At 41.3% G+C, this 22,800-nt stretch overlaps 1 protein-coding gene and 1 long non-coding RNA gene across 4 annotated transcripts in view; one reads left to right on the plus strand and one right to left on the minus strand.

Moving 5' to 3' along the window:
* The window catches only part of TRIM44 (tripartite motif containing 44), a 109,010-nt gene extending 86,929 nt beyond the window's left edge, over positions 1 to 22,081 (minus strand). For 2 of the 3 annotated variants that reach the window (XM_065944313.1, XM_065944312.1), the window contains exons 1-2: positions 21,096 to 22,081; positions 2,835 to 2,912 (exon numbers count right to left, since the gene is read on the minus strand). In XM_065944313.1, coding sequence (XP_065800385.1) covers positions 2,835 to 2,912; positions 21,096 to 21,755 — 738 coding nt within the window. In that variant the 5' untranslated portion in view covers positions 21,756 to 22,081. The remainder of the gene's footprint in view (positions 1 to 2,834; positions 2,913 to 21,095) is intronic. The other variant, XM_065944314.1, reaches the window with a different exon arrangement.
* The window catches only part of LOC136174394 (uncharacterized), a 1,095,937-nt gene that overhangs the window by 848,518 nt on the left and 224,619 nt on the right, over positions 1 to 22,800 (plus strand). The window lies entirely within an intron of this gene.

The raw sequence follows: 22,800 nt of genomic DNA on the forward strand, positions 1-22,800 counted from the left end.
TTCTGTGTCTTAAGTCACAGCTATGGTATAATTTTTGTAAAATATCTTAGAAACTTATTTCCACGTGAAAAAAGGTCTACAAGGTTACATAGCAAAATGTTAACAGTGGTTAACTTGAGGGAAATTCATTTTAATTTTCTTTATGAATATTTGCATTTTTAATCTATAAGCATATATTATTTTATAATTTTTTAAAAAAAGGTTAATCTAGGCATCTTCCACTTCTCTCTGGCAAAACTGAGATGTAAAAATTAACTCAGTCCCCAGCAGACCTCATCGTCTGGACTAATCAAGTTTTGTGAGGCTTTAGGGAATTCCTGAGGATGTGAGGCAGAGAGAGTGCTCAGCGCTCCATGACTCAATCAGTGCTTCTACTTAAAGCTGCCACACCAGGAAATAACAGGCCCTAAAGTCTGAGAGATTTTGCTCTTCTTAAATAGGCCAAGATAGGAAAGGGATGGTAGGGTTAGGAGGGAAGACAGAACAGACTAAAAATGCATGGGTTCTTTTGGAAGACACCAGTTTATTTCTGGGAAATTTTTCCTTGTTGCAGAAATTATGTATTTAAGTGTCCCATTTTTCATCCCCTCTTTGTGATCTGACAGTCATTCGGCCATGACGTTGGTCCTTCTTCGAGCTGGCTCCAGGTAAAGAATGGCACACACATATGGTGGACGAGAAAGGGGCTTGACAATAAAACAGACTGGTGGAAAATTATCGAGGATGAGACAAAGAGAAGATGAAAGAAAGGTGAGTGTGTATAAACATCCCCAAGCTCAAGCGAGGTCCTAACAAATATCCTTCAGCTTATGATGCATTGTGGGAAAATCCTGAGGCTCCCATGGGTTGCTCTCAGGGGACTATTCAATCCTTTCACCTCTGGCAAGTTTCCCGTCAGATGCACTGTATGCATTCATTAAGGATCCCAAAGCACCTCACCTGTATTGTCATCAGGCACAGAAGCCATTCAGTGTAATCTGTACACATCCTCTTGTTCTTCACTGCCCATAAGCATGTGGGTATGGCACAAAGAGGAAATACATTTGTTTCCTTCAGGATAGCTGTTGTCTGAGAAACTTGGTAAAAAAAAATCTTCTTGCTATCTTTAATAATTAATTGGTTCACCTTCACTAAAGGAAAGCTACTTTAATATAAGTAGTTTTGAGAGGGTCTTTCTACTTTGAGCTACCAAAATTGACAAAAGTTACTCCAAATTTTTTTTTTTTTTTTTGGTATCAAGATGCTCTGGAACCCTAACTACACCAGAAGGCAAGAGGTGTTACTGATGTCCCAAGAACTTTCAATGATGTATAAAACGAAAATTATTTTGTAGACTGGTGACTGCAGCCACCTTTTGAAGAGCCTGGCATTGTCTGTGGCTCTGCCTCATACAGTGTTTCACGTTAGAAAACGGAAGCATAACGTGATTCTATAGGAGAAAGGAGATGAAACCCAGTGCCTCCAGCATAATAAAAAAGAACACGAACACCCGAATCAGATTTTGAATCTCAGCTCTAAATTACACTCTACTTGGGGTAATGGCCCTATCTCTCTGAACCTCAGTGTTCTTATCAATAAAATGGGAGTAAAAGCTAATGTACAAAGTTACTGCAATGATCAGTTCAGTTCAGTTGCTCAGTCGTGTCCGACTCTTTGCGACCCTATGAACCGCAGCAAGCCAGGCCTCCCTGTCCATCACCAACTCCCGGAGTCCACCCAAACCCATGTCCATTGAGTTGGTGATGCCATCCAACCATCTCATCCTCTGTCGTCCCCTTCTCCTCCTGCCCTCAATCTTTCCCAGCATCACAAGGGTGTAAGAGGAGAGGGAGAATGAAGAGTTAGTGCTTCATGGGCACAGTTTCAGTTTGGGATGATGGATAAAGTTCTGGAGATGGAGAGTAGCGATGCTGCATAACAATGTGAACGGACTTAAGGTCACGGAACTGAACACTCCAAAGTGGTTAAACTGGTAAATTTCATTTTGTATATTTTACCACAATTTTTAAAAAAGGTATGTAAAGATCCTAGCACAGTGCTGGGCTCTTAGTAGGTGCTCAGGAAATGCTAGTCTAAATCCTCTTATAAACTTTTTAATTAAAAAAAATGACAATACACAAAGTCAACTAAAATCCTGCTCCTTTCTCTCTTAAATTGTGAGAGGCTCTGACTCTCAGGCAAAGCCAGCTGGCACCAGGATCGGGGAGCACCACAGCGAGTATCTGAGTGGGAGAAGGGAGGCTGCATGAGTCATAATCCCTCAGGCATGCTCAGTTCCCCGTCCACCCCCAAACCCTGGTATGGCACCACCTAGAATACCAATCCTAGAGCCCCCCAACATCTCGCAAAGAAAGCTGCGAAGCTTAAACCATTTCCCAGACCAGACTCCAGGTCATGAGAACAAAGGCATTCACTGTGGCAGCTGGCTCCTCTAAGTGGGAGAGTGACCAGACGCTAGTACTGAACACCAACTGCATAGGCCTGAGTTTATTCCAGTCCCCAGCATTAAGCTGATTGTATCTCTGATGCCTTTGGCTGGATTTAATGGACACAGGCACCAGCAGTCTCAAAGGCCCAGTAAAGGAAGATTAAAAATGCACTTGTCTGCAGTTCAGAGAAAACAATTAATGATTATGTGTTGTAAGTCATAAAATAGAGAAGGGGGAAAATAGACGACTTATCTCTAGGCACATGAGAACACTGCTTTTGATGGGCAGGCTTAATTAATCTTGATGCAGTGTTCAGATGGACAGTCATTAACATCCTCCCTTTAGCCCAAGGAGAATGAAATACTTGGGGTACCAATATCCAATTAAATCCAAAACAATACTTACTTTAGGGTCTGAGCTCTTAAACTTTAACCTTTCCACCAACTCTATCATAGCCGCCTTCAGTCCGCCTGAGTCTTTGCTCTAGAAGAAAGGAAAGTCAGGGGTCATTAGACAGCACTTTGTTACTCTCTAGAACACAAACAGTATTTCATGGGACAATGAAACGGAAGGCATTTTTTTCCTTTCCTATCAGCAAGAAGACTAAACGACTAAGGAAAGCTGTGTTGCCCCTTTTCCTCTTCTCTATGGACAAAGACGGTTGGGACATAAATTGCCCAGTGACCTGAGAGAACAATTGAAATGAAAATTAAACACAATTTGTATAGGGTGACTCATTGCTTCATCTCAAGGCTCAACTGTGCCATTATTCACTGAGGGCCAAAGCTTTGCAAGAGATTTCTATCCAGGATGTCTATTTTATGACCAAGTGATTTTGATTTTAAACTTCTACATCACAAATACAGATGTATGCAATACTAAATATTCTTACAAAATTAAAAACAAAAAAAAATGCCCCAATATATAACTGTGGCATTTCAGTGTGCTGGTTGAACACAGGTTTTTAAGTCAGACATAAAACATTTCAAATTTCGGGTCTACATTAACTAGTTAACTAACCTCAAGCAGGTTACTGACTCTCAAAACCTCCTCCCTTTTCAACAAAATGAAGATTATAAAAAGGGTTATTTTGAAGCTTAATTGAAATGGTGTTTATAAAGGCATGAGCATAATATGTGGCACATAGTAAAAGCTCAATAAATGTCACCTATTATTGTTGTTGTTACTGCATTATAATGATTTAGACTAGCATAGTTCAATAGAAATACAAGCCAAAAATGCAAGGCACATATATAATTTTAACTTTTCGAGTAGTCAAAAAAACAAAAGGAAATTAATTTGAATACATTTTACTTAACTCAGTATGCCCACAATATTATCACCGCTACACGTGATTTCAACATGAGGTATTTTATATCTTTTTCACACCAGAGCTTTGGAATGTAATGTATATTTCACACAGCCCAATTCAACTTGGATTTACCAAATTTCAAGTACTCTAAAGCCATGTATAGCTAGTGATTACTGCACTGGTTACCAAGATTGAAAGCAAACACTAGAGCTACACCGCCTGGATTCAAGTCCCAAATCTACCATTAGGTCTGTGTGACCTTAGGCAAATCACTTAGCCTCTCAGAGCCTCAATTTCTTTACCTATAATATGAAGCTAATAATAGTACCCATTTCAGAGGGCTGTAGTAAGATAAAACAAGCTCATATACATCAAGGTACTTGGAACAGAGCCTGGCACATGGTAAAGACAATAGATGTATGAGACATATTTATTATTATTGTCTGTCTCCCTCACAATATTTAAAATTCCTTAAAGGTAGTAACTACATCTTTTCTCTGTATCTGCTTCCAGCATCAAGGCGTTTTAAAAAGTACGCTGAACAAATGAATGAATGAATATGCAATCTTAAGATACAAATGCCTTAATAATAATACATGTGTGTAGCACTAGATGAAAAGTCATATGAATTAGTTGGTTTTTTATCTCAACTCCTTGGGGATAGGATAGGATCTTTACCCTCATTTCACCAGTGATGGAAAGGAGGTATAAGAAAATCAAGTCATTTTTATGGGTAAGGGACAATAAATAAGTGTAATATAATCAAACATGACAAATATCTGTTCTTCAAAATTGGCCTCAGAATCAGTGATATTTTCCCAATTTGGGAGGAAAATTCCAATTTCTCCAAAACAGGGCATACTTAGTAAGTCTCCATCATATAGATTAAAATAGACTAAAGCCTAAATCCTTTTTCCCCCCTCTACCCTCCATTCTCTCCCAAGTCCACAGTAAAAGTCTGATGTAACCTAAGATGGATATCTGCTTTAGATGTGCTCTCCAGATATAGCTGACATTCCCACCCTAACTGTGGTTCTAAGTTTTAATAATTTGTACTTTCAAGATGATGACATCACTTCCCAAATTTCATCACCAATTTAAATCTTTAATCTCTGGTCTCACAGCAGACAGGTGGGAAAAGGAATCTGGAGGTCACATACCAGGAAGTGCGTGAGACCCAAAGTACCTAAAGAAGGGTTAAACTGCCAGACACAATCCCGCTTTTATGAGACGATCAGACAATAACGCCTGTCTGGTGATATCATTCCTCTAACCTGCTTCTCATTGGCTGAGCAAGCAGGTCACTTGTCCCTGGAAAGCTCTCTTCCCCCACATCCCAGCTGCCAGCACCCATTTTAAGCTCTTCAGCAGGAGCCCTGATATATTATGACTTCCCCACCGCCCTGCCTCCCCCCACAGCTCTAGAGAACAGAAAGGAATGCACTAAACTGTGTCTTAAAGCATTCAGAAGAGAAACAGGATGACGAAGGAATCCCTAAGAAGCAGACAGCCTGTTTGCTGGCAGATGTGCCTTGTGAGGGGAGATAAGGGAACCCTTAGCCTTCTTTCATAAAAAGCCAGTGGGTCAGCAGAATCCTTCCTCCTCTTCACAAAGCGGCAGCAGGCTGCCTACCAGGCGAGTAACAGAGGAGAGGCAGAGACCCTTCCTTCAGGAAATTCACCCAGACCACTCCCCACCCCGCGCTCTTTGAGAATATTCTCAAAGATAATTGGGGTCTATATGAAGCCAGCCTCTAAACGAGTGGTGGAAAAAAACACTCCCTAGTGGCTTTTTTTTAAAAAAGCTTTAAAAAATAAAAAATAAAAACCCTCCCCCACAAATAAGCAGTTGGGAGACTCTCCCTGTGGTTGACAGCTGCAAGGCTGAGGCAAGAGTGAAAATGGCCCTGGCCCCAAAGCCACTGCCTTTCTTTTCTCACACACCCCAGCCCCTTCCTGCACCTCAACAAGCCGTGTACACAGATGCTCAGGCTAGTACACCCAAGTTCTGGGACCATCTCTTTCAAACACTCATGCTGGGCCACACCTGGAACATAAGACTGCACATATCAGGGGTGGGGTCTAATGGGGTCTAATTCATCTTTTGGAGGATGGGCTCAGAAAAAGCCTCTGCAGGTCCTGAGAGCAGGGTCAGGACATTTCATTAGGTAATTCTCGGATTCTGGATACTTGGGAGAGTGGTCTAGAAGGGGGGTGGTGGTGGTGGTGATATAGTCGCTAAGTTGTGTCCGACTCTTGCGACCCCAGGGACTGTAGCCCGCCAGGCTCCTCTGTCCATGGGATTCTCCAGGCAAGAATGCTGGAGTCGGCTGCCATTTCCTTCTCCATTAGAAGGGGGCAGGCATGGGCAAAGAAAGGGCCCTCTAAAGCAAAGGGTAGGAGCACAAGGTTGTCTATGTCTAAGGTGGTATTTGAGTATGAGTGTCTCCAAAGCATTGTGTGGTATTGTGTTTTACTAGTTTGCTGAGGGCACTCATCAGTCAAAAGGTAACTGGAATAGGTCATACTTACATATTTCCCTACTGTGGTGGAATGCAAGAGGTGCCTCTGAAACTTGTGTTCTAACTGCGAAGTCAGAAGAATTCTAACTTTGGACACATGTGGATCCATAAATGGCTAGATTCTACTATGACAGTCCTTGGGGCAAGCACTCTGAGTGGTGATGAAGTGAGTGTCTCCTGATGCTGCTCTTCCTCACCTCCTTCCCATATGTGAGCCTATCCTTGTTTATGAACCTCTCCCCTCCCCCAAGAAGAGTATAGATTAAAACAAGACAAATGCTCTGTTGTGACACCCACCCCTCAAAATCTGATCCACACCTGTGGAGATGGGGATGCTTCATAGAAGTTAACTCCTAGGGATAAATCATAATAAAGTCAAAGAAAGGACAAAATGCCTACATTTGAAGTTATTCTTTATTCTCCAAAGCACTTTTCTATGCTCTACCATTGGCATTTCATAATAAAAGTAAAAAGCAGTGTATTCTCACTTTATAGCTGAGAAAAGGCTGGTGGAAATCAAATCAGAAACCACCAAACCAGAGTCCATACACTGTTTCACTAGCCTTACACAGTAACACAATAACTGAAAGGGAGTATTATTGCAATGAGCCAACACATTGGAAAAGACTCTAATGCTGGGAGAGGAAGGTGGCAGAGGATGAGATGGTTAGATAGCATCACTGACTCAATGGACATGAATCTGAGCAAACTCCAAGAGATAGTGGAGGGCAGAGGAGCCTGGCCTGCTGCAGTCCATGGGGTCACAAAAGAGTTAGACACAACTTAGGGACTGAACAACAAGTATATTCTCGTCATACAATAGGAAAAAATGGTTCTGTGGGAAGTTAAATGATATCCCTCAAATTACAGAGCTGGTCAGTAGCAAAATCAGGATCAAAAAGATCCAAATGCAAAGATTTATAACACATACAAGAGAAGAGGTTGGTATCAGGAACACATGGAAAAATACATAAGGGATTCCTATAAATAAGAAAAAGCTAAAAAAGCACAAAAGAAATCCCAACAAAGGATATGAACATAATAGAAAAGTGAAATGGCTAATACACATATGAAAAGATGTTAAAAGATGCTCAAACTTACTTGTAATTATGATATCATTTCTTATCCATCATACTTATCCAAATCAAAAAAGTTTTGATTTGATAACACCAAGTGATGAGAGACTTTGGGGACGTTGGAGATTTTCATATGCTGCTGATATAACAAAGCTATTTTGAAATCACATGCCAAGCAAGTCCATTTTTCACTTTCTTCCCTTGAGTAACACTAACATGTGTCAAGGAGGTATGCACAAAAATAATTATTGCAGTACTGTTTTTAATAGTAAAAACCTGGAAACACCCTAAGCATCCATCAACTGTGGGTGGCTAAATAAACTATGGAATTACAAATGAGGTCTGATATGGCAAATAAAAAGAATGAAGTAGACAGGTATGTACATGGCAATGCACAATGCTGAATTTTTAAAAACTTGCCAAACAAGGCATACTATATCATTTATTTAAAGAAATGTAAAACTATTCAATGGGTTACATATGTATGTAAAAGATTAGAAAAGCAATGACTTGGGGTGACTGATAGTGGGAATAGTGGTAGGAAGAGTCTTAGACTTACTTAAACGTATTCCTATTGTCTAATTAGGATTTAATACACAAAAAGGGAGGGAGGGAGGAAGCGAAGACTGACCCAGAGTTTCTGCTTCGAGTTTCTCTCTCCTTGAGTTTGCCTCCGTATAAATACCAGGGCACTGTTCCCTTTGCAGCAAACATGAACCAAAGGTATAAGAGAAGATTTTCCACCTAGGATTCATATATCGATTTCAGGAAGTTTGAAATCCCCAAACTATCCACAAGATTTGGAAAGGACATGCACTATTCTATGAAAAGGGACTTGAGCATTCCTCAAAGTTCCATCAAAGTTTAACTTTCCTAGTGTAAAGGGCACCGCATAAAGAGGAGGGAGACCCAGGCTTCATTCCTAGTAATTGTTACGTGAGCTTGGAAAAGTCATTTTATATCTCAGAGTTTCTGTTTCTCAACTTGTAAATGAGGAAAAGGGGCCAAATCAGAACCTACAAAGTCACAGGCCACAGCCTACACAACTTTTGTTTTTAGGGTATTGTCCCACACTAGCATGCTAGGAATTTTAAATCAATCGCCAACACTTATAAACCAGGAGATATGACATAATAAAGACTGCTAGCTTCTTCTGAAACTCTGAAACGTCTGACTGCACTGGGTTCCCTTTCCACACGGCAGCAACTGGCGGAAGCTGAGTAGGAGCTACCCACTTCAGGCAAGACAAGCTCCCTTCAGTACGCCACAGTCACCCGGGATGGCTTCTCATTGGTATTACCTTTCTGCTCCCTGTGGACATCTGAAGTTGCCACCCTTAGCAGCAGCTCGGAGAGTTTTTTGCCTCTAAGGGTTTTTGTATTTGAACACCAAGAACAGTGGCATGTCTTTCCTCAAAGGAATTCAGAATACCTCATGAATACATGTCCATACAAAACACAGAAATGATATAGTTCATTCTAATGTAAACATTCTTTGAAAGCGGGCAAGAGGTAGAAACAAAGGTGGAATATGGTAGGTAAAGGGGGCATCAGAACAGGAAGTGTTTCTTGACAACCAGTCTCTATACTTTCAGAGGAGTCAGTCCAGTCTAATGCCATTACCAGCTGGGGACCAAAAGAAAAGTCATGTGTCAGCAGAAATGTCAAAATCACTTAGTATCTTACACTGGCTCCTAAATATTGAATTCTGTATTGCAAAGAAGCAGAAGATACTGGGTTGCAAACGAATATTGGCTGCCTATGTTTGTTTTTTTTTCCCTATCCCAGTGGCCTTGCATTGGTACCATGCTTTAAAAAAGAAAATAAAAAAAAAAAAAAATCAATCCAACTTTCTATCATTTTCACAAAATTTTTTGGGGGGAGAAACAATGGAAAAGGATTGGGAGATAGACTATATAAGAAGTCTTCCCAAAGAATCCAACCATAAAGCAAAGTCCTGACAAAAGGAAATTAAACTGAATTTAGTATCACCACTCCATGTCCAAAAATTCTTTTCCATGTTCTTCACATGACTTGATTTTCCAACTCCAAATCTACTCCTATGTTAGGTAACCACCTTTATACAGTTGCTCAGATCCAAAATCATTTTTGGGTCTGAGAAAACCTATTACCAAGTCTTTTCAGACCTAACTCTAAAACACAGGCCAACTTCAGTTACTCTTAACCATTTCTACTAGTCCCTGCTTGCTTGAGGTCCAAGAAGCAAAATTGCTCCACTCACCTACCCTACAGTGTCCCTTCTCCACACAGGCAACAGAGTGAAATTTAAAGGTTAAAATATAAAAGGGTATATATGACTTCCATTCTTCACACACATGAAGTCAGAGTCTATCATTCAACACAAGTTATACCCTACCAGGGTTCACAGACCCAAAGGGTGGAGAGGAGGACAGTAGGGGTGCCTATAATGGCTTTCCCCTACTTGTCCCCATTTCCTACTGGGAAGAAAACAGAGGCTATTTTCCAAGCAGAATGAAAAGGGTGTATTGCCCCTGCCTCCTCTCTGCTTCTATAAAAATTTCCCACAGTTCAGAATGTAAAATAGAATTTAAAGAGGACAACCAGCAAGACGTGTGAACCTAAAATTAGACATACCAGCTGTGTTTTGGTTAGCTAGTGCATAAGGCACCAGCAGGACAGTGAAATATACAGGAGCCTCTTCTCTGAAGACAGGTTTCCCACCAGCCTTTCTACCCACCAGAAGAGAGCAGGCAGAAGGAGCAGAAGGAGAGGGGGCTGACCAGTTTCCACCCAAAGAAACTCGGTGTCCGAACTTCTATTTCTGTCAGACTAACTGGTCTGGAATTGAACTCAGAAAAGAACCATAGATGGCTCCGTAAGTGTAAGAAGAGTCACTAATCGCTGAGGGATTATTATGTTCCCGGCACTGTGCTAAGATCTTTACATGTATTATTTGGTTTTCACTACAGCCCTAAAAGGAGAAGTAATTATTATGGCCATGTTACAAATGATGAAACCAAGATTCAGAGAGAGGGGGTGAATTCTCCAGCATGACACATGTAACAGGTAGCAGAGCCAGGATTCAAACCCACAGAGGGCGAAGCCAATTAAGGCAAGACAGATGGGTTCTTCATATTCATTCTCCCCTTTCTCCTTAGTAAGACACTCCAGTTTCAGCTGGACACACCACAGCCTGAAGGAGAGACTGCCTCCTAGCACCCCCTCTTGCAACTAGATAATGCCATGGGGCTGAATGACCACTGAAATATAAACAGCAATGTGTGCAACTTCTGAAAGCTTCTCTTAAAATAAAGGGTTCTCTTCCCTTCTTCACGGTCCTGTGCCTGCTATCCTGGAATTCAGATATACTGGCTGGACCTCCAGTAGTCATCTTGGTCCATGACACGGACTATACCCTAGGGATGCCATAGCAGAGGTAGAAACAGCCTAGATTCCTAGTAACTTCATGATTCCTCCATACCAGCTTTAGACAGCCTACTTCCTTTTATACGAGAGAGAAATAAACATCTGTCTTGTTTGAGCCGCCGTTATTTTGGACTTTTCCAAATTACTTCACTATTTTAGATGCAGTTGAACTTAAACATTGATGTGGTAAATCCCTATGCAACGGTCTCTTTCCTTGATGCCCTGTGATTATTTGAGATGATTATACTTCATATCACACACTGACCGAACATATCATGTACACCTACTCTCCAGCAGGCACTGTGCTAGGTGCAGGGATCAGAAAGATAAACAACATGCAGCCCTAAGCCTAGAAGGATCTATAGCACACACAGGACACAGACGTGTTGGGAGAAACAATATTGATGTGACACACTGTGCACAGGCCCTCGCTGTGGGGACTGAGGCCAGCCCCTCACACTGGCGCGGTGTCGGCCCAGTCCGAGCGCACGCAGCAGACTCACCTCGGCCACCGCTTCCTCCAAGCTTCCTCATCACCTGTCTCCAGCAGAAATCAACTTCTCTCTTCTCCGCGCCCCCACGTGTGCCCGCTAAGTTGTCTCAATCGTGTTCGACTTTTGGGACCATCTGGACTGTGGTCCCTCAGGCTCCTCTGTCCATGGGGTTCTCCAGGCGAGAATCCTGAGCCCCCATGACTTACCATTTGTACCTCTTTTCTAATATTTACACACAAATAGGCATGTGAAAAAGAGTGTAAGCTTTCCGATGTCAGGAATCTTTCTCTTCCTGGGTATCTGTCACATAGCTCACCGTTAAGTGCTCCAAGATTCACATAAATAAAAGTAGCTTAAAAACACCAGTTTTTGACAATAAAGCTAACTGTATGCTACAGTCTGGATATATTTTCTCTAATATTCTATTGAAGTTAAAAGCAGATTATCTGATCAAAAACTAGCTAAATATATCTGAACTGAGCTTAATTTATAAATACATGTTCAACAGGAACAGTTTTAGCATAACACAATGTACATCAGAGTCACTGCCCATATGCTTATTTGCCATAAATTATGGACTTAATACAGAGTATCTGGAAGCTTTTGCTTGCTTGGTTTTATTTTTTTCATTCTTGATTAATTTCTGACATCTGTAAAGGGCAGAGATATTGATTTTTTAATCCTGCTATCATGTTGGCTTGATCCCTACCATATTCTCACACACACATACACACACACACACACAGAGGCAAGATTCTCATCTCTACCCCACATATCTGGACTAAAGTATTTGTTTCACCCCTTCTTTGTGCTGCCTCCTCTTCCGAGAGGTCATGAGCATCTGTGCTCCTTCCTGCCGCATGACAGGTTTAGCCTCTGGCTCTGGATAGTAAAACACAAAACAGAAACAAGAGCGTGAAGCTGAGCCAGTTACCCCAGACTGAACTGAAACGTCAAGCAGGAGACATACCGACACCAACAGACCTCTAGCTTCCTAACTGTGGGTCAGATGCCAGGGGAGAGAAGAGGGGGATGCTACCAGTGGACAGACAGGGCAACCTCCATGTTGCGGGCTGTGTCAAGAAAAGGTGATATCACAGGCACAGAGTCCTTTATCCCAGAGTGACTTAAGAATTACATACCTACTACATCGGCAAACTTACCCTGAAAAGTAAGCATCTAATAGCACAGTGTGTCTATTAACCCATTCTATTCTGACTGAAAGGTTGGGGAAGAGAAAAAAAGGGCACTTCTTGGGAGAGAGCAAGGAAAGTCTGGGCCTTTTCTCACAAGAGTCCTCTTGACAGTATGTACCCTTAATTCCATGGTCTTCCTTCTACAAACCAGTAACTCCAGTCTAACCATGAGATGAACAGGTGACAAATCCCAAGAGAAAGACATTCTACAAAATACCTGACCATTCCCAAAGATTTTGATTTTAGGCTGGGGTGAGGCCAATCCCAGGTATTTTCTAAAGAATCCCACTCCACAGGTGAGTCCAAAATGTGGCAACAAGGTGAGAAACACACTGTCTTGTTAACCTACTTCTGACTCCTCTTTTATTCCATAATGGCCTTTTTGCTGTCCTTCCAATACCCCAAGGTAACCTTTATCTTTTTTCTTAATTCTTAGATTATAAGTGTCATTTTAATAACAAAGATTGGGGGAAGAGTCACACCCTTAACAAAATTTGATGGCTTGTCCCCTGCACTTAACCCTGCAGAAGCCCTCTAGGCTCTCTCTAATGGAGTTCCATCTACCATGAGTGCTGAATCCCTTTTGACCTTAGTCTTAGCTTTTGTCTTCTTGTATCTTATTCTATACAAATAAATGGGATTTCCCAGGTGGTGCAGTGGTAAAGAATCCACCTGCCAATGCAGAAGATGCAAGAGACACTGGTTCAACCCCTGGGTCAGGAAGATCCCTGGAGGAGGAAATGGCAACCCACTCCAGTATTCTTGCCTGGAGAATCCCACGGACAGAGGAGCCTGGCAGGCTACAGTTCATAAGGTCACAAAGAGGCGGACACAACTTGAGCGCGCACACACGCACACATGTACAAATAAATAAGACACTGAGTGGATGACTGTGTAGCCAATGCTTCGTGGTTTTATTAGAAGATACACCAAATCCATTCAGTCAGGAATAAAACTATAAATAAGGACATTACAGCAGAAATTCAACCTTTTGCGTCCCTACCAGAGCTGTTTCTTAGGAGCTGACTACACAGGCAGAGCCCCTGGCCATGAGGAGACGCAGCAGAGGCATACCCCCACCTCTAGCCCCTCCGGAGTCACAGCTGTTCTGAGCACGTGCCTAAGTCCTTCCAACCGCCCTGCGGCGACTGCCCCCTCGCTGGGGACCCCCTGCAGTTGTTCCCACTGTCACTTAACCAAACATTCTTCTCTCCTAATATCCATCCATCTTAAAGACACATCCAAGGACAAAGGGAGTGGCTTCAAAACCTTTGCATCTGTCCATAGCAAAGCAATGTTAAAAACTCCACAGATGCTTATAAGTACTTGCTGGATTCTGTCAATTATTTCTCCCTTTGCCATGTTATAAGACTCCACCTTTTCTTCAGGTGATCTTAGAGTGAACTAGACAAGTGCATTTCAAACCACAGGACTTGACCCACTAGTATGCAATGAAATCAATTTATTGGGAGAATCTAGAATTTTTTTTTAGACAGAAAATAAGAGAAACAGAGCAGAATATATCATACACAGTAAGGTTAATAGTGTTCCATTTGTGTTGGCTAAATGTGTGTGTGTGTGTGTGTGTAAACTAGACCACAATGTAAACTATATTTCCCCTACTGTAAGTTATGTTCAAAATAATTTTTTAAATTGCTGGTCTAGAGTTCTGAATATATGTAATTGCACTTACATTGTTCAACCAAAACAATTCATTAACTCTAGCTACGAATGCAAATTCCCATGGCAACATAATTTTCCTATGAAAATATCCATGAACCAGATCAAGCTCCTTTGTCAGACTCCATGACCTATTTTCAGAATCAGAAACTAGAGTCACAGTAAGAGAAACCTGCGTATCTGAGATGAGAGGTTCTGAGCCAGATAAGAGGTCATAATATGGGCTGTGTAACTATATTTCTTATAATAAAGCTGGAGCACAGGCTCAATACAAGTTTGGACCCACAGAATCCTCTGGAGACCAAATCCTCTGGAGCCAAACTGGAAATACAGCACAGGAGGAAAGGCAGGACTTTAAAAGTCATTTCAGTGATTAAGGGTTAAATTTATCCCTTCAAGGTGTTTGCCTTAGTCCTTCTGGCATAGCCTTCAGGTTGTCTCTGCCTGAATCCCCTCTGCTCTACAATCACTCCGGATTTCTGACCATTCAGCCTACTCTAAGTTTGCTTTACCCTAGCACTTGGCAACAATTTGATCTTCTACTGCCAATATAAGCCACTCACATCCAGTCTGGCATTGAGATCTCAAAACATATATTGTTTAAATTCCTCTTAACTCTAAACTTATACATTTAACAAGACTCCTCCTATAATAATAATAAAGACAACAGCTAACATTTAAAGAGCACTTACAGTGTGTTAAGCATTGTTAAAGTTTTATCACAAACTAGATTATTTTCCTCTCACAAAACACTATTTCTTAACTTTATATCCATTTTAGAAATGCAAAAACACAGTCAAACCGTTAGGTAACTTGTCCAGGGTCTAAAAGCCGGTGGCAGAACTAGGATACTTCTGTCCCTCTCTAAATCCACAATGTTGTTTTATTTTTTCTTTATATCACTTACTACATGCTTATGTGCCCATCTGTTCTATTTCCTTCCAATACAATGTACACTCCAGCAGAAGTACAGACTTTTTCCCTCTTGCTATATTCCCAACACTTAGAAAGCACCTGCTCTTGGCTGACGCTCAGCAAATACTTGGTGAAAGAATAAACGCAGTGTAACAAAGATTCTCTTCTCTAGCCATTATCATGCCAAAACACTTTTAATATTCTAAGAGACCTACTCTCTTGTCAACAGGTAAATGTACACTGTCCTCAAAATATATGAAACCAAAGGTGAAATGAAACTAATTAACGCTGCAAGCAAGCTCTGGCCAAGTTCAAATTTTTACTGGGTGAAAATGATCAGCCCTTCATCCTAGCTGCCTTACAGAGCAAATGGTATGCCCTTTCTGAGGGGGGAAGATATGACTTTAGTATCTAGAGTTCTTTTAAACAGAGTGTCTAACATTGAATGAAAAATCACGAGAGATGAAAAGAATCATGAAAATATGGCATATAATCAAGAATCAGATCCCAAAAGATAAAGAGAAATGGATCTTTTAAAAAAAGAGCCAACTAGGTGCTCTAGAGTTGAAAAACAATATCATAAATTAAGATTTTAATGTCTGTGTCTCCTTTTCTGCCCTGTATATAGAACCATCATACCATCTTTATAGATTCCAGGATGTTTAAGAGGGAAGGGACATATGTATACCTATGGCTGATTCATGCTGACGTATGGCAGAAACCATAACAATATTGTAAAGTAATTAGCCTCCAATTAAAAGTGATTTTTTAAAAAAAAAAAAGCTAAAAAAATTAATGACTGACACTCATTGGAGTATTTGAAGCTGAAATAGGTAAGTAAATAAATAAATAGGGAGGTCTATGGAGTGATTTCTAAGACATACTACTAAATGAAAGAAAGCAAAACATAAAAGAGAATTTCTATTGCTCCAGAACCCACAATTCAAGTTTCACCATGAGAAAAACATCAGACAAATCCAACCGAGGGGCAGTCTACTAAATACCTGACTGGCACTCCTCAAAACTATCACGATCAAAAACAAAAACCTACAATATGGCCAGAGGGCCCTGGCACTGAAGTCATCAGAGAAAAAAATGGTGAAATTCTAATAAGGTTTAGTAGTACTGTTCCAATGTTATACAAGCAGAGTATAAGAAACAGCTCTATTGATCTGAGTACATTTACTGATCATAAGAAACTGGGATGTGCATTTGATTATAGGCAGGAAGTGATGTTGGCGGGAGGGGACTGCCACTTCAAGGGTATATGAACCAAGAACTTCCAGACGTTCAAACTATTTTTAGAAAAGGCAGAGGAACCAGAAATCAAATTGCCAACATCCGTTGGATCACAGAAAAAGCAACAAAGTTCCAGTAGAACATCTACTTCTGTTTCACTGACTATGCTAAAGCCTTTGACTGTGTGGCTCACAACAAGCTGTGGAAAATTCTTAAAGAGATGGGAATACCAGACCACCTGACCTGCCTCCTGTGAAACCTGATCGCAGGTCAAGAAGCAACAATTAGAACCAGACATGAGACAATGGACTGGTTCCAAATTGGGAAAGGAGTATGTCAAGGCTGTATGTCACCCTCCTTATTTAACTTAAATGCAGAGTACATTATGCAAAAAATGCAAAGCTGGATGAAGCACAAGCTGGAATCAAGACTGCCGGGAGAAGTATCAATAACCTCAGGAGACACCAATATGCAGGAGACACCACGCTTATGGCAGAAAGCTAAGAGTAACTAAAAAGCCTCTTGATGAAGGCAAAAGAGGAGTGGAAAATCTGGCTTATAATTCAACATTCAAAAAATGAAGATCATGGCATCTGGTCCCATCACCTCAGGGCAGATAAATGGGGAAACAGTGACGGACTTTATTTTCTTGGGCACCAAAATCACTGCAGAGTGACTGCAGTGAAGCCTTGCATACTGCAGTCCATGGGGTCGCAGAGTCGGACAGAACTGAGCAACGGAACGAAAACAACAAAGGGGTCCTAAACAAGTTGTACACTTAGGTCTTAGCAGAAGCAAACTCAAATCCTCTTTTGAAGAATCCAGCTTCATGCCAAGGCTTGGGAAATTCCCCAAAAATAATTTTTTAAAGGCAATGAAAAGTTACTCAGATATAACAAGCACAAAAGGAAATAATGAAACCTGAAAACCACCACCAAAAAAAAAATAGCTAGCAGAGAGAGATCTATAAAATCTTCACATACTGGAGATATCAGTGACAGATTATAAATCAACATGCTTATTGTTCTTAAAGGAATAAAGAGAATAGCAACAGTATGAAAAAAGATAACAAGAGGATATGATTCATAAATCTATACTAGCATATCTGAAAATTTAAACAAAATGGACCAACTTCTAGGAAAATGTAACTTATCAAAATTGACTCAAAGGAAAATAGACAACCTAGAGAAGCCTATAACCATCAAATAAATTGAATCCATAGTCAAAAATACCATAAAAGAAAAACAAAATAAATTCTTTCTCTCTCTCATTTCAGATGCAAATGGATTCCCTGGTCAGTTTTATCAATCATTCTAGGAAGAAATATTCCAATCTTATACAAACACTTCCAGAGCATTAAAACAGGAAGAAAATATATGAGAAGCAATACATCCTGACTCATACTATGAAGCCAACATAACCTTGATAGCAAAATCTCAAGAGGACATTACAAGAAAGGAAATTTACAAGCCAATTTCTCTCATAAATATAAATGAAAACTCCTACATAAATTATTAATAAACTAAATTCAAAAACATAAGGACACTTCATCACAACCAAGTTGAGTCTAGCCCAGAAATGGCCGTTTTAATTGAAAAATATAATAATAATAATGAAGGGATGAAATTAAGACTATATATATGTACACACCTGTATTTGCAAAAAGAAACACTTGAACAAGTGAAAAAACTAATAAAAGCAGTTACCAAAGGTGAAAAACAGGTTTTTGAGACATGAACATAATACTGAGTTTCAAATTATTAAGTATATCAATTAATGCAATTCATCACATCAGCACAGCAGAAGAGTAAAATCATATGAACATGCGGCAGATGCAGAAAAAACATTTGATAAAATTCAATATCTACTCGGTACTAAGAAAAACTCTGAAACTTGGACTAGAAGGGAATTTTCTTAATCTGATGCAATATATATGTGGGAAAAAAGTTATATCACACTTGTGAAATGTTATGAATTATTCCTCAACTAAGAACAAGGCAAAAATACCTACTATCAGTTTTATTCAACATTATATTGGCGGTCCTATCCACAGCATCAAGGCAAGGAGGCAAAAAAAAAATAAGCATAAGGACTGAAAAGAAACAAATACTGCCCCTCTTGAAAATAATATAATCATGTGTGTAGAATAAATTTACAGATTTATTATTAAAATAGTAAGAGTTTAAATGAAAATCAGTATATAAAAGTTAATCATATTCCTATATACAATTAGGGAAAAATTAAAAACATATTTTACAACACTATAAAACTGTAAGTACCCAGGAATAAACTTCCCAGTAATGTATACGATCTCCAAGAAAAAAATTATAAATATTGTGAGGCAATGCAAAAGACCTAAAAAAAAGGATCAGATGACTTCATTTTGTAATGGCATTAATGCTCCTTGTATCAGTTTATAATTTCAATACAATACAAAAAAAGTCTTGCAGACTCTTTTTTTTTTTTTTTTAAATGTAGAACTTCATGGTATGATTCTAAGAAATGTAAAAGGCCAAGACTGGTTAAGACACTCTTTTAGAAGAACAAAGTGGACAGGCTTGCTCTACCAGATATTAAGGCATGTTACAAACTTATGGTAACTAAGAAAACATGTTGCTCATGCAGGAATATACTAACAGATCAATGGTATAAAACAGAAGTGCCAAGAAACACACCGCACACATGGGCATTTGACAGATGACGGTGGCACAGCAGATCAGTACAGAAAGGAAACACTTCTCAATAAATGCAGCTAGAGCAACTGGCCATCTGTACAGGCTGAAAAGTGAAATTGAACTCTGACCTCCACTAGCCAAAAAATCAATACTAAGTGGAACAAGACACAGAAAGAACTAATGATAAAGGAAGTTACTGATAAAGTTTACTACCTTAAAATGAAGAACTTCTCTGTTCAAGGCACAATTTTTTTAAAAAATGAAAAGAAAAAGAGTAGAAGATATTTGTAATCCATAAAACAAAGAAGTCAGTTTTATATATATATATATATATATCTGTATCTGTATAAATTATTCTTGTAAAATAATGAGAAAAAGACAACCCAAATGAAAAATGAGCAAAAGACCTGAATGAGTAGCTTGCAAAAGAAAAAACACAAATGACAGTCAAAGTAGCTTTAAATTTTAAACCACAAGAAGAAACCATGACATTTCCAAATGACTGACAAAAATTAAAAATTCTGTAATAACAAGTATTGGTGAAGATATTGAGAAAAAGGAATTCTCTTACACTCTTCATGGGAATGCAAATTGGTACAACTTTGGAAAACAGTTGTCAATATCTAATATTATTGAAGATATGCATAGTGTGTGACCCAACAATCGCACTCCTAGGTTGATATTCCATTTAAATGTATGCAGATGTGCAGCAGGAGACATATACAAGAATGCTTACACCAACACTGTTTACAATAAGCTCCAGAATTTGGAAATCAGATATTCATCCTTGACAGAACAGATAACTTGTGGCATATTTATAAAATGGAATTCTATACAACAATGAATATAAACAAACTACAGTCACCCACTGGATGAATCTCACAATGTTGAAAAACTGAAGCAAATTCCAAAAGAATGCATGATGACAATACAATAGCAATATCAACTATTTATCAACCTATTATCAAGTAAGTTTAGAAATGCATAAATCTGGTAAAAATATAAAGATAAGCAAGGAAATTACCACCACAAAAGTCAGGATAATGGCTACCTATGGGAAAGGGAGATGGTTATAACTGGAAAATTATAAAAAGGGCATTGGGCTTCAATAGTGCTACTAATAATCTATTTCTTCATCTAGGTGGAGGTTACATCAGTATTTGCTTTATAGTTGTTAGACTGTGCATATGTTTTCATACACTGAGTGTGCATTTTACAACGTAAAAAAAAAGAGGAAAAACCCTAACATAGCGGATTTAGTTATCAAAGTATTTGCTATCTCAGTGCCAGCAAATGAAAGCTTGCTTAGAGAAACAAAAGATGTCACAATGACAATGAGCTAATGAACTAATCACTTAATGAACTGATCACTCACTTTCCTGCCTGGTTACCTCCAGAAGTCTCTCTCACTGATTGGAAGCATTCACAGTATAAATAGCAGGCAAATCACCTTCAAATTCATTCATTCAACAAATATTTACTAATATTTATAATATTTCCACACACTGTTCCAGGGGACCAGCAAGGTTCAAGATAAATAAAGGCCCTGTCCTCCTGGAAAAGATAAAGGACAGGGGACCCGCCACTTCCATCCGAATTTTGCCTCCACCCTCTCATTCTCTTTTCCAAACAAGTACCAAACATGAAGAACTAAAAAGGATCTCAGGAATAAACATGAAGTTATCATCAAAACCTAACCTTAGGAGTCTTTTCACTACAGAGGAACCACATGCTTGGGTTCTTTGGCTAAACTAGGGCTTGCCATATTTTCAAGTAGGCAAAATCACTGCCTTATCAAGAACCTTAAGGTCAAGGCACTAGTCTCAACAATGGAGATGCTGTGGGAACTGGCTTATATGGAGTCAAAATCCCAAGGAATAGCATCCAAAGACCAGAGGCTTGTCATTTTCCAGACACTGTACCCGAGACTTTGCGTGTACATTTATTTTTCTCAGGTCAGAGTCCAGAACTTTCATCTGATTCTCAAAGGAGATCAATCAAAGGAGAGCCATTAAGCACTGCTCCAACAAGCTGAACAGGCCAGCTTTTTAGGGACATGGTGAAAGTGAATGTGGCCACAGGCAGACCACCTGAGTTGAAACCCAGGCGTCCTGACCTCTGGGCCTATGCTCCGAATGACCAATACTTACTCTTAGTTCCTCGAAGGCTTCATCGAGGGTGGAGAGATGGTGGCCATGGTGAGCCCCAATGACTGGGCAGAGCACACAGATGAGCTGCTTGTCTTCCTGGCAATAGGTACTCAAATCGAGCCCATGGTCCGGACACTTCCTCTTGGCCACTCTCTCAGCTTCCATTTCTATTTCGGGGTCAAATTCGCTTTCCGCCTCCGTTTCTCCCTCGGCCTCGGATTCTCCTTCTTCCTGGTTGTCCTCCTCGGCTTCGCTCTCTTGCTCGTCCTCCATTTCTTCCTCACTGTCTTCCTCGCTCTCGTCCTCGCTCTCTTCCTCTGTCTCGCTCGCTTCTTCGGGCTCACTGTCTTCCTCGGACTCGCTCCCTTCCCCCGCCTCGCTTTCTAGGGCCTTCTCATTCTCCACCCGGGCCTCGACTGCCTCCTCCCCGGCCCCATCCCCGCGGGCTCCCGGGGTCCAGGCCTGGGCGGCGCAGTGAACGTACTCGGCCAGGTGGTGTCTGGGGAACTTCTGCCCGTGCGCCTCCGCGTGGTGGCGGCAGTAGCAGAAGCCGCATTCTCGGCACACTTCCTCGGCCCCCGGAGCCTCGTCGGGCTCGCACTCATCACACGTGCCGTCGTGCGGCAGCTCCTCGAAGGCCGCACCCCCTCCGGAGGCCATGTGGAGGCTCTGCCGCGGCCCGGGCCTCGGGGCTACCGATCTCGCCGTCTAGCTTCGGCGCGGCCTCCTCTCCAGCCCCCGGGGACTGGCCGCGCCGTGTCCCGCAGCCTCGGGGCCGCTGCCGCCTGCTCCCGGTAGCCCGTGTCCGGCGGAAGAGCGCAGGGCCTTCCCGCCGGCTCGGCAGCTCGGCGACCGCTGAGCTTCCTCCCGCGGTTGGGGCACTTCCGGCGCGGCCGCCCCGCGCCCCCGTCGGCCCCCGCGCCGTGCCGCCCGCTCGGCCTCCAGCTGCCCCCGGCGAGATCGCGGAGCCGCGAGGCCTCCGCGCTGCCCCGGTTCCACTTTGCCTCCCCTCCTCCCCCAATCAGGCGGCTTCCTTTCACTTCCTGAGTCACTTAAAGTGGCGATGGTCCTTTTCTGCGTTTCCCGCGGGGGCTCAGCATCCCCGGAAGGAGGGGAAGGATGGAAGAGGTGTCCAGTTCACTCCGCTCACTCTGGAGGCGGGAATTGAACCCCGCCTCCTCCACTCGCTCTCTGGAGTTGTCAACCTGACTTCTCAGGTCACCAGGCAGGTGTAGAGGTGCATTTCAGCCTCCTTCCCTCAAAATTTGTTGCTGCCCGTCTCTGCCCCCGCTGCTGCCTGTTCTGCAAGGCGCCAGAACAGAGTGTTGCTTACCAGACTGAACCTGACCCTTTGGGATTTCCAGGGGGAAAGGTTGTGTTTGTTCACTCTAGGCTCAGGGAATCGGAGTCAGGATGAGCAAACAGACATTTTCCATCTAAAGCAATACTATGCTTTGTCTATTTGCAAAGTCTGTTTGCATTCTTGCTCTCTTAGGGGCTCCGAAACTCTAGAATGGTATCCTCTGCGCCTTTTTTCGAGAGTTTGCCTTGGGTTTGGCTGAGATGTCAGTGAAAGTAGGTAGGGAGAGACAATATTTGTCGAGTGAGAGTTCTAGCATGCAGTCATTATCCTTTATGTAAGGAGACCATCTAGATTCAGATTGGTTCCAGGAGGTAGAATGGGGACTGTTATTTATTAACCAAT

Source organism: Muntiacus reevesi, chromosome 9 (assembly GCF_963930625.1).
Source record: "Muntiacus reevesi chromosome 9, mMunRee1.1, whole genome shotgun sequence".
In the NCBI taxonomy this organism is placed as follows: domain Eukaryota; kingdom Metazoa; phylum Chordata; class Mammalia; order Artiodactyla; family Cervidae; genus Muntiacus; species Muntiacus reevesi.